Below are 13,298 nucleotides of genomic sequence, written 5' to 3'. Positions count from 1 at the left end.
CGTTCAATGGTATTCACGCCATTTTCAACATTATGATGTTTACACTTGTTGGCAACACTGACAACCCAGAATGGTTGGGAGTCGGTCCCACTCAACGTCTTTTTGCTATTGTTCGTGTGATGTTTATGCCAAGCTTGGTGTATAATCGTCTCATCGTACGGAGCCTGTTTTACAATTTCTTATTTTTATACTTGGTTGGCAACACTGACAAACTGGGGTCCTTGGGAGAGGAATATGTCCGAAGTATATTTTCTCTAGTGGCGAATAATATTTATGCCACGTTTCATGGATATACATCGATTGGTACAGAAACCATCTGCCAAGTTGAATTTACAATTCGTTTGCAACACTGACGAAATGGGTATGTTTGGGTTCAAAGTGATACTACCAAACCCTTGGACAAGTTACTTTCTAGCAGTGAGCCAAACAGGAACATGATGGGCTCAGAGGCCATCGTAACATTCATTTTTACTTCAGTCGAATATACCATACATAGGGTCACAAACTCCAACAAATTGGCCCCATATAGGGTCAGTTTATGTGTTTGCCCGTGATTTGAAAACGGTTTCGTACTTCTCATGGCAAGAGCTTTCAGACGATATATAGGCTTTTCCCAGGTACTTGGTCCCGGTATGGTATCATCCCTAGTTAGTATTCTCTTATCTCTGTAAAATAGCCCTCTTTAAAAGTAATAAAAGCAGGTATTTGCTCTGTTCTCTGCGTGCCAAGTTCCCTGAAAATAATTATTTCAAGATAGTTTACACAATATCTCGTCTCATCTCGTGGGCATCCCTTGAGGTGGATATACTAGATACAGTAGATTATATGCTAAACAAACATCCCCATGCCGTAAACGTCGCCAACACCTAGTGGCCCACTTGCCGGCAAATGTCGATCGTCGATACAGCGACGCGTAGAAGGATTACCGCTAGTGTGCCACTGGCGGTAGGATTTCGTCGAGTCGAAACAAATATCTAGAGTTGGGGTGTTAAAGTTACCACCGCGTAGCAGCGAGTTCTTAATTTTGGTTCGCGCTTCGATTTGTCGCCGAGAATCTCGAAAGGAACAACACGAACTATCGTCAGCCATGTGCATGCTGTTATTATTCTGTATTAATTTTTCCTGACGAATTGTTCCTAAAGTGAGCTTCGGGGTCCAGGAATAACCTCTGCCTCCACAACATGAAGTGGAAAATCTTGAGATGAGTGCGTATAGTTGTATGAATTTAGATGGCAACTGTCGCCGATCACTAGAGAATGAATATGAAAGAATTATGAGATAAAGTAAATAGACGCGCGTTGTTTAAAAAAAAAAAATACATGGCGAACTCATTTTATCTGATCTCAAACGGTTATTGTCGAATATACACGATTAAAGGAGCACTCTGATTAACAAAATCAAAATAACCTCAACGATTTATCCCTCTACAAGCGATGTTTTCTTCATCGCCTCCGTGGCGAACTAGGTAGAACACGCACCAAATGATCATAAGGTTGGTGGTTGGCGACCACCTTGGGATATTTTTTAACGTTTTCTAGTCTTATCTTAATGTAAACAAATCATGTATATAGTAGATTTAACATATTCTTTGGGGGGGGGTAATTTTGTGTTTCATTGGCGTTTCGTCACGCCATTACTGCTGGTGGGCACTGGTGGTATAACTTTCAAAACGGAATTGGGACCACCGCTTATCGTCGCTGGGGGGTGGCTAATTTTTGGTAAGATGTCGCTTGTTGCTCATAGGTGATCCACCGACGGTTATGGCATGGGTATTATATCACGCAGTTTTGTTTCATTTCAGCATAAGCTGGATATGCTAGGAAATACTTTCATGATAAATAAAACACGATTGATAGTTAAATAGCTTCTTTTATTGTTGAGGGAAAGAAATGGCACAGGGCTGCAGCCATTGGAACACATTAACAAGGTGAACCAGTTGTAACTACAGGTAATAAATAGTGCAGAATCTGGAAGTAAAATACAATTTTCAATTAATAACGTAACTCAAACATACAAATACACATTATTATTGACTATTATGTTAATAAGCATATTAATTGTACGAAGGGTAATCAGAAAGTATGGTTACAAAGCCTGCAGTGAAATGTGTATATCGTCGCTGCACCTCGAATAACCACTATGTGTTGAAACCACAACTTTTCAGGAAATGCAAAACAGATTCCGTAACTCTTAAAATTTTGCCAAATATACGCGGAAACACTAGAAAAATATAATAAAGTTGGTTCTGCGTGTATTATGCACTGCACATTGTTGTAGCTTGTTTCAACAATATTGTATCACTATTTTTGTGTTTACGTAGCATTTTTGCGCCTTTATAAGCACATAGAGGAATACGTAATTTAATCAATACATACGTGATGAGACTCTTAAACCATAATTTCAATCTAAAATTTTTCATTGTTATGACGAAATAATTGAGTATTAACTTACCACGTTATAAAGGACGTTGCCTTACAGCTTTCAGGTTTATTTGCACGACATAACTCATTTTAGAAAAAAAAATGTCACATAGCGGTTCTTCGAGGCACAGCGACGATATATTATTTTATACAGCCAATACAGCCAAAAAAGTACACACATTAAATTATTATTATTATTATTATTATTATTATTATTATTATTATTATTATTATTATTATTATTATTTTACATAAACTCCATGTAAGTTGAGTTACTTGTCGCATCGTGGAATGAGTTTGATGATTCCCTCCTGGCAAAAATCCTGTCCTTGTGTGTCTAGCCTCGTCTGAAGTGAAGTGATGGCCTCCTACGTGCTCCTTCAAGTGCGGAAACGGGTGAAAATCATCCGGAGCAAAGTCCAGGCTGTATGGACAAGGGCTGTTGTCATCCACACGAACTTTGCTCAAATTTGTTGATACTGTGCTGGGTTGATCACTGCGCTCCTTGTCGGTGACGTTTTCTCTTCCAGCCGCAAACTTTCTACACCATTCCGCGACATGCTGACTACAGATTACAGTCTCAACGTAAACCTTTAACAACTGCCGGGGAACTTCAGCCATGATTGCATATTTCGCCCACAGAAATCGAATAACTGAGCGAACTTCTTCGCGAGACCAGTTTTCCAAACAAGTCGTCGTTTGCGTTTACCTTCAACTAGCATCACAAGTGCCGGGTGGCTGAAACTCTACATAATTGTCAACTCCATGTATTAAAATATTCGCACACTCCCCATTCCTCTATAACTGGCGAAACTCCACAAATATCGGTCGTGCGGTCTTAGTTTTCGTAGATGGTGTAATTTTTAAATTTTTATAAGTTAATATTAATGTATTAATCTATAATGTTGGTCATTCGAATTCACAACGAATCCGGTATACATACACTTGTAGATCTCTATACATATATTGAGTTTAGCAGGCCTAGAAAGGTACAGCAGGATCTAACATAAGCACTCCGCATTAATTTATATAAATATCACTCTACGAAGGGCGCACCTAGTAGTAATTTCGCTGGATACTACGCTTCCAGCTACAGTGCTAAGCTTGGAGTGTTGAAATAAACGTATATATATATATATATATATATATATATATATATATATATATATATATATATATATATATATATATATATATATATATATATATATATATTAGGGTCTCCCTTTTTTAAGGTAACTTCGTGTTACGATACGATAACCCGCGAAATGTATTTTATGTGGCCGTAAACACGCATTAGTGAAATAGCAGCTCACTACGAAAGCGTTAACCCGTGCAGACTTGACGACAAGGACTTGATGAAATGACTTTTCCACATTATGATATAATTTACAATATAAAACCATGATAACGGAGAAGCCTAAAGAGACAGAGAAACGAAATTTTGCATAAAGCAGCTAGAGAAAGGAGCGCACCTGCCATTGTAAAATGAAATGAAATTTTTTGAGTTTTACGTCCCACGATTATCCCGGCTAGGGCTAAAGGAGACGGTGATGATGATTAATGAGTGAAATGGTGGAATGAAGAAAGTGGGAGGAAACGGGAGAACCCCGAGGAAAACCACGCACACGGTGCTTGTCCACCACAGCAGGGTTTGAACCTGAGACCCCATGCACCAGAGTTGAACGCTCTACCACTGAGCCACCGCGGCCCCACCTGGCATTGTATTGACCAACATCACCGGATAAACAGTGTTGCCAACCCAAGAGAAAGTTATGTGTTTGCAAATCTAATGACCAAAATTGCATATCATCATTAGAAGCTATAATGAAAATAAAGACAAAAGAGATGGCAAACGCAGATCAGTGTTGCAAACTTTTCTAGGAATAACGTGAAACATGTGTTAAATGCAAACGCCGCTGGCATACGCAGCGTTGCCATCTCTTACAAACCGCATTTATCAGCTTTAATAAGACACCGAATATCTCGGTCAGTACGTGACTTGTTGATCTCACATAACCACAGTACTTCTCCTTATGCGCTACTACCTTGCATTATACGTTTTAAACCATACTGTACTAGTGACCTTTTCCGCGTTACTGTAACTTTTCCGAAGTCAACTTCTCTCTTCTGTTAATGGCAACACTGTTTAACGAATCCTTCTTAGACTTGGAATCAGCGTAAATAATTCTTGCCAATATTTAATTTAATGTGTACAAAACGTTAGGATCTCACTCCCTGTGCGCTCCTACGACGTTTCCATTTAGCACGTGTTTCACGTTATTTCTCGAAAAGTTTCCAACACTGATCTGCGTTTACCACCTCTTCTGTCTTTATTTTTATTATAGCCTCCAATGATAGCATCCAATTTAAGTCATTCGATTTACAAAAATAACCTTCTCTTGAGTTGGCAACACTGTTCATCCGGTGATGTTCGCCAATACATGGTCAAATGTATTCCTCTTCTAGTTACTTCTTGCAAAGTTTCGTTTCTCTGTCTCTTTTGGTTTCTACGTTATCACTGTTGGACTTTCTAAATTATACAATAATACGGAAACGCCATTTCATGATTTTGTTAAGTCGGCACGGTTTAGCGTTCTCGTAGGAAGCTGCTATTTCATTAATGCGTGTTTACGGCCAGTTAGAATACATTTCGTGGGTGTGCGTATTGTAACACGAAATTATCTTATATGGGACATCCTAATACACACACACACACACACACACACACACACACACACACACACACACATATATATATATATATATATATATATATATATATATATATATATATATATATATATATATTGTTGTAGTTACCTGTCTTTCCATTAAAGTAATTCTTGCGAAAGATAATTTATGCATATTCTTGTATGTTCAAAAGAAAATTGTATAAGTTCTAGAAATTACTTGAAGGTTGGAGCATCTACTTTCCAGTGCAGAAAGGCTGTTATATTGAAAGATTTAAGAAAACACCTTGTTTTTCGAGATAAACAAAGCATAACTTATTTCCAAGTGGTTGGTGCATGACGCGAGCAGGTAGTTCTGCTCGGAAGAGCCACACAGCTAAGGAGAGAAAAAATTATAGTAGTGACGGAAGTGTACAATTTATCGTACAACCACAACAAAATTCCTGGAAAGCCAACAACTCGGCCATTGGGTTTTTTGTTTATTCTCTGCTGCTTTACCAATGACAAGTTGTCCACTGTGAATTGTAGAAGCAAGCTAATTGTGAGTTGGAAATAACTGACTTCCACCACCTTTTAAGCCATTTATGAAGATGTATTTCATAAGACTTTCTAATGGGGACTTACTGTTTTGTACCATTGAAGATTCCATTGCTGTGACTCACCTATTTTAGAGCATAGGTGGTGTTAGTGTTTCTTGCAGGAGACCTCACCAACTCTGGAAGTTGCTCTTGAAGTCAAATCCTCCTGGAACGAATCCACCTCCACCAAAGTTTGATCCTCCGCCGTAGCCACCTATGGCATTAGTTCCAAACCTTGCGAGATAGTTACCAGGCATTTTTCCTCCGTGATTGTACTGCTTGTGTTTATGACGATGGTGGTGATTATGTTTGTGGTGATATTCGTGGTTGTGGATAATTATCTTCGGAGCATGTTTCACGTGAAGCCTATAAAATATACATATTAAAAAAATCGAGGTTGCTAAATTGTATAAGAAAAACATTACTATATTTACTATATGCTGAAATTCAAATTAAATACTTTAGATGGATTCAGAAGCGGTACCCAAAAGTAGTGAAAAACGACTGGAAGTTTTCGAAATGGGGGTGTGGAGAAGAATGGAGAGAACTTGCTGGGTTGAGCGGAAAACGAATGGTGGGGAAGCAAAGAACACTTTTAGATATCATTAAGAAGAGGAAGAGAAACTGGTTGAGACATTGGATAAGAAGGAAGTGCATAATAAATGACGTCCTAAAGGATATGGTGGCAGGAGGGAAACTAAAATTAATGGACGATAGGAAAACAGAAAAAATCGTACGCAGAAACGAAGAGGTTAGCTGAAGAACCGCGGAGCATGGAGGCTTCTCAGCTGTGGCAAGTGACCTGACAATAATGGCAAGATACCTATGATGATGATGTATGAAACTCAAAGAAGAAAAGTTGTCTGATATGGTGGTTGATGCATAGGATAATTAAGAAGTTAGTCTTTTTTTTTTAAAAAAAAAAAAAAAAAAGAAAATCTTAGTTCGAAACAATGAATTTAAAATTTTAATAGATGTGACTTTCCTTAGCAGCTGCCTTTGGATGGATTGACTTTAACGTCCATTTTTAGCACCGAGAATGTTTAAGATCACACGTGATTAAAGCAGGCTTTGAAGTATTTCTCTATTTTAGTGCACCGACAGGGAATCGAATTTCAGACCGCTTTGCTACGAAGAGACATGGATTGATTTTAATTGCTTGTTAAATGTATTGATTTGAATTTCAGTATTAATTTTATTGTGTTTTTGTCAACTGAAGAGTTCCAAAGGGATGCTAAGTAACAACATGCCAGTTGTAAAGGGTGTCTCATAAAGAACGCAACTTTTGAAAAGCCCGCCATTTATGTTTTAGTAGGTTGACAAAAGTAAACGTTACATGCTTTTCATATATTTTTCTTGTGGGTAGTAATCACGGAGCCTAATAGTGCATGATCGTTGTCTGTTTTCTGTACGAGTGGGAATTGGGAGCTCAATGTGATGGAACGGTATGTTGTAACACTGAAAAATTATTACAAATATGATAAATGTGCAGCTACTATTTGTCTACTCAGTGGAATGTTTGGAAAATGTAATGCTCCTGACTATTAGCCACAAATAAAACAGATGGAGATCATGAAACGTTCAGTGCTGCCATCTTACTAGAACAGAAATGGCGGGCATTTCAAAAGTTTTATTCTTTATGGAACACCCTTTATAATACGAATAACTTAACATAATAACATATTTTTTCATGAAAAATTTGTTATGTCACATTGAAGGCTATTTGTGAAATATGTACTTTGGAAATCCGGCAAAAAATACTTGAGTTTTCTTTCTTAAGAAACTCGTCGTAGGAAAAATTTACTTCAAATAATAAATTAACTGTTACACATTTTCTCAGTAGGATTTACTTACACCATATTCTAAGGTTGTTAATCAGACTTTTATTTATGAAATATTAAGAAAAATGCCTTAGTCGTTTCCGAAATAGAAAACCGCCCGGAAATAAATTCGCTTTTAAGAATAACCTACCCCTTCTGTACATGTTCCAGGAAAGTGACTTACACCATACTAATATATTAGAGAATTTTATTAGAACCTTAAGTTTAAAAATTGGCCCAGAGTTGTTAAACTGTATGGTGTCTATGAGGTTGTGTATATATTGGAACGAGATTATATGGAACATGAAAGTGCAAATTAGTTCAGATTTCGAAGTTGTTCTTTTTTGTCTTCTGTCGTCGCTGGGAAGTCAAATTAAAAGTTTAAATACTATTTAGAAAAAAAAATATAGTTTATAAAATAAATTATGAAGTGTTAAATGATCCGCCAAATAAAATTCTATGAAAGTATAGCAAACTATTTTTCTTTCTTTCCAAATCAATTTTATAACTCGCAGCATTAATAGACAAATGTATGAAGGATTTACTAATAACAGCGTCAGGACTATAAAATGAAAATGTTTTAGTTTAAGATCGGGCGATAAATGCTCGTTAGGCTAAGGTAGACGATGATTAAGGCAAATGAATGACGACGTAAAAAATTGGTGGAATGAAAAATTGAGAGGAAAGTGGAGTACCCACGGACATGATGTTATCCACCACAACCATGCTTGGCTGGGGATAGAACTAAGGATCCCACGTATCAGAAGTAAGCGCTCTACCACTGAGCCAACGTACCCGTCCGCCCTTTAAAATGAGATACAATGCGTACTGGATATGATAATATTGTGAAGAGCAATCAATAGCGCCTTGCTTTCAAGATAAGTTCACTCTTATGTTCTCCTCTTCTTCCCTGGATAGAATGGTCACTTGTGGTCCAACTTTGCACCACTTTTCGCACATTTCAGAAATATTGCGCGATAAATTTGCACTGTTGCATCAAGTCCGTAGTTATAGGGTGGCCAGAGAAAGTTTAGCTTCCCTGAACTCTTCAGTTATTAATTGATATATACTGTATGAATGTAAGGTGATAGCAAGTACTCCTTGAGAAGTGATCTCAGTGACCCGCTCCCTGTCCTAGAGTTCTGGCCGTAAGCCTCTAGTGAAGTCATTGTTCCCTCTATGTTCATCAATTGGTCGTTCACCAAAAGAAAGAAGACATCAGATGATCTTGAGGGAACGATCACATCATAATTTCTCAACAGAACGCGTTCCTGCAGATTTTCGTGCAATAAATCCAGCATTCGATGGCAAATTCGAATGATTATAGTGACCGCTACGACTCATGAAGCCTAGGCTCTACACGGATCATAGAACCACTTTCCGTCACGTGTGATATATCGGGAGAATTCGGTACGATTCGTAGAGTTGCCGAACGCACACTTCAGAAAAAGCGAAACAGCAGAGTGCACCAAAAGCATTGCCAAACATACACGGGACGGTAAACGAGAGAAAAAAAGAACAGATTTCAAAGAACTATAACACGAACACTCACAATTATTCCCATTAAACAGTAACAATAATAATAGCAAAAATATAAAATGACTACAACAACAATAACAACAAAACGAAACTTAGAGGCAATTCGACAACACTGTTCCCTCAGGAGATGTTATCTGTATAGCGCAAGAAACGACAATGACAAAATTAAATGGGTGTGGGTTGAACACCGGAACACGCCCTCGCGTTCTATTGGGTGGTGAAATGTGTAAATCTAGACCAAGCATCACGACTCATCGCGATCACTTTAAGCATGTGTTGTTCAATTAATCTTTCCTTACTTTGCCATAGTACAAACATCAATTGTGTTGTTAAAACACAATGTTAGAGTCGTGACACTGTTGTTGGTAAACCTTTAATATTTTTTTTTCTTAAAGATAAAGAAAACTATACTAACTACTAAGTTGATAAGCAAGATTCTAGAATCAAGTACTAAGGTCTTACTTACTTTTTTTGATATCCAGATTCCACGATGACAGTGGTGAAAGCGAGAAATAAAATTAGGAAAATCTAGAAGAGATGAAAGAATAGTCTTAAGATCACTGTAATAAAAACAATAAGATCTGATTAAGGTCAAAAACAATATACTTATGCTCTTAAAGTAAGCGGTTTTATTTTCATTTTATTGAACGTGAACAGCTTCGTTCTTTTTCGATACAATTTATAGGATTTAGTAAGAATTATGTATGCATGATTATGGTTAAAACGGGTTTAAGCAAGGAATAATTATGCGCATATATTTGTTTTCTCTGGTTCTATGAAATGAAATCATAACCTTAACGTCCCACTATTATGCCCTTTAGGCTAAGGGAGACGGTGATTAAAGCAAGTGAATAGAAGAAATGGTGGAATACCGAAGCAAACCGTACCAAAGAAGTTTCCCCTACCATTTTCGAAATTAAATGCATTCTGCTCTCTGGTTTGATCCCAACCACTTCACCCACAATGATAAGCGTTCATTTTACCTGAACTGACGCATATCATTGAGTTCCCTCAACCACACACACACACACACACACACACACATATATATATATATATATATATATATATATATATATATATATATATATATATATATATATATATATAAGAAACAAAGTCTTGGCCAAGCCAAACAAATTAATGTCTCATAAAATTGTTACTCTACTTTTATATGAGACACTGATTTGTTTGGCTTGGCACAAACTTCATTTTTTTTTTTTTTAGATAACTAGCTGAACCTGTTCTTTTTACATAGTGCATCATTGACATATGAGCATGAATGTCCTTGTCATTCCTCACAACATATAGACCTATACATGTCCAATTACAGGCACAAGTGAAAGACATGTTAATAAAAATCGGCAAGGGGTACAATAAAGGCGAGATGTTTTCAATATCTCGCACCGTTTGCAAGATTGAGCCTACTTCCGGTTCAAGTTTCTAATTCATGTATGATCAGTGTTTTCTTTCTTCTTGCATGCAGTATCTCTTAAGCAAATGCATTACATACATAATTATTTATAATGTCGGTGATATATGGTGCTCATAGGGCAAAACAGTTCAAACAATGAAGATTCGTCTTAGACTGAAGAAATGGTTATCCTTCGTTTTTTCTTTATGGTTTGGCCACGAAACAAACCCTGGAGAGATATACTAACCCCGTATACAGATGTGTGGTCTTGGAATGTATAGCTCCTAATATATGATGCTTTACTTCTTAAAATTAGAGTACTTCTTACTCTACTGTACGGATCTCATACCAACATTAAATTTTCATGTCCCGACACTTGAAACTCGTGCTAATAACTCTGGTCTGTTTTAGTGCAAAAAAGCAAGGACCAACGTATTATTGAAGTCACCAATCTGGAGAAGATGCTCTTCTTATAACAAATTATGTTATCGAACACAACGAAATTGATATATGTAATATCAACTATAATATGTTCAAGAAAATTATTTTAAGTCTATTTTGTAATGCACCAACACTATAATTAGGCTTTGCCTGTTGTGTTGATGGCAAATAAATAAATAAATAAATAAAATTTCAATATTTCTAGTGCACCGCTAAAAAATGAAATAAAAAAAATAATGGCATTTTTTTTAAAAAAAATAGTCAATTACAACTGAACAGTCTACACAAAATTTGCAATCGATCAATTAAAACGACATCTTTCTAGAGCTGCCGGTTTCCGACATATCATTGTAAAAAAAAAAAAAAAACTATTAACTTGACCCTTTAATATAAAGATTATTATTATTATTATTATTATTATTATTATTATTATTATTATTATTATTATTATTATTATTTGTTTAGTAGCTTCGGTGGCTCAGTGGTTGAGTGTTTAAGTCTGTTTTCTCGTTTCCTCCGACTTTGTCATTCCACCAATGCATCCTGAAGATATTTACGAAACTAATTTAATCAAAAGGAAATAATATTTGTCGCTGACTGTACAGCAGGTGGATCTAATGATAGTGTTCGGAGCAATAATTTCTGTTTTTTGACGCCTTTGTATAATTTCTGGTTTTAACACCTTTTATAATTCTCTGTTTTTAAAGCTTTTTATTATTTTCTACTTTTAACGCTTTGTATAGTTTTCAACTTATTGACGCCTCTTCATAGTTTTCTGCTTTTTAACGCTTTTTTAAAATTTGTTTCTTTTAACCCTTCTATGGCCCTTCAAACCTACATACATGCCCCTCTTTGGGCTCTGACCCTAATTATTTAATTTCTTTTAAGGGCATGCAAACATGAAAGATAGACTAAATAATTTTTAATTTAGTGTCTTGAGGTATCTTAATAATAACAATAATAATAGTAGTAGTAATATTAATAATGAATAATAGGAAATATATAATATTAGACATTGGGGTCAATATGACCCCAAGATCTGATGTGTTACCTTTCTATTTAACAACGTTATTGAAAATAATTAACTTTTAATTTTTGTGTTATGTAAATAACTAGTCTAGGTCGAGGAATACTAAAATAAACAGTAACCGAAAACAAAATACAAATGAATTGTTTAAGAAATGTGTGTCCCTTGGAGTCATATTGACCCCAACGCCATAGGAGGGTTAACTTTAGTTATAAGCACTAGATTTCGTCTCATGTAGTTTCTGTACTAGAACTAGCTGCTACATTCGAAAGCAACCCAGTGGTTTAATGAATAGAGAGAGCGCGCCTTTCATGCACGGGTTTTCGGTTCGATCTTCGGTAAGAAAGTTTTGAAATTCAACGTAATGGATTACGATTGTTCGGATTTATCTTCAAATTTACGTTCATGTGTCATATAGCTTCAGCGCTAAACTCCTACCAGCAAGCCAATGCAGTGAACAGGGTGTAATCAATTAGCACACCAGCTCACAAGTTCTAGATAAACGGAAACATTTTTTTTTATCTTTCTTCCCTTGTATTAAAAAAATATACTTTTTATCGATGCAGCATTGCTCAATCTGCTTTATTCATTTCCAACCTTTTAGTTTGACATCCCACGTTTATGCCCTTTTTAGACTAAGGGAGACATATGATAAAGGCAACCGAATGACGATGGAATAATCGGTGGAATTAAATGAGAATACCCTGAGAAAACCCATGGACAACATGCTGTCCATCACAAACTTACTTGGCCGTGGATTGAAGCAGGGACTCCACGCACCAGAGGTCAGCGTTCTACCACTGAGCTACCGTGCGTCTCTTTTTCTTATTTAGAAAAAAGTTCAGCAAGAATGGGTGTACACTTTTCCTTACTTTTCTTGTCGATTGGCATACGTAGATGTCTCTATAAGGGAACACTACGTCTTGCATCATCACTTTATGATGGATATCACACTGGTCAAAAAACTGCTCTGGGAACAGAACTATTGAATAGAAGAGAATCCTTAATTTTTGAACACACTTATAATAAGGTAAGATTCTGCTACCTCTGAAGATCTTTTTTTCTTACCACAACTCGCCTGTACATGGATGAAAATCTCCACAACCACTTGACCTGTGCACTCTTCCTCTGTGTCAAACTTCGCACTAACAACTCAAACGGTCTGACAGTTATCTTTTTATAATCGTGTGATGCTCACTTCAGCAAATTCAATGATAACCCAGTTCTGCACTGTGCTGAGAAAGATTCATCTTACTTTCTCCTTTTCTTATTGCAAACAAGTTTGCATGCTGTTTTACTGCTCACACACATTTAATTAAAAGCAAAAAGGTGTAATTATACAATGTCACTTACTTTTTCTTTTTTA

The 13,298-nt window shown here is 36.4% G+C and overlaps 1 protein-coding gene across 1 annotated transcript; it reads right to left on the bottom strand.

Annotated features, from left to right (window-relative positions):
- Positions 1-1,849: 1,849 nt before the first annotated feature.
- On the bottom strand, positions 1,850-13,089 carry LOC145673854 (uncharacterized). Its single transcript, XM_081743627.1, has 4 exons — positions 13,001-13,089; positions 9,517-9,578; positions 5,776-6,057; positions 1,850-1,967 (listed from the first exon to the last, which is right to left on the bottom strand). Exons 1-3 carry the CDS (start codon positions 13,016-13,018, stop codon positions 5,820-5,822), a joined length of 318 nt encoding a protein of 105 aa, XP_081599753.1. The 5' UTR covers positions 13,019-13,089; the 3' UTR covers positions 1,850-1,967; positions 5,776-5,819.
- Positions 13,090-13,298: the final 209 nt, after the last annotated feature.

This window comes from Thermobia domestica, chromosome 17 (genome assembly GCF_964235325.1).
Source record: "Thermobia domestica chromosome 17, izTheDome1.hap1.1, whole genome shotgun sequence".
In the NCBI taxonomy this organism is placed as follows: domain Eukaryota; kingdom Metazoa; phylum Arthropoda; class Insecta; order Zygentoma; family Lepismatidae; genus Thermobia; species Thermobia domestica.
This window is presented reverse-complemented; position numbering and strand designations above follow the sequence as displayed.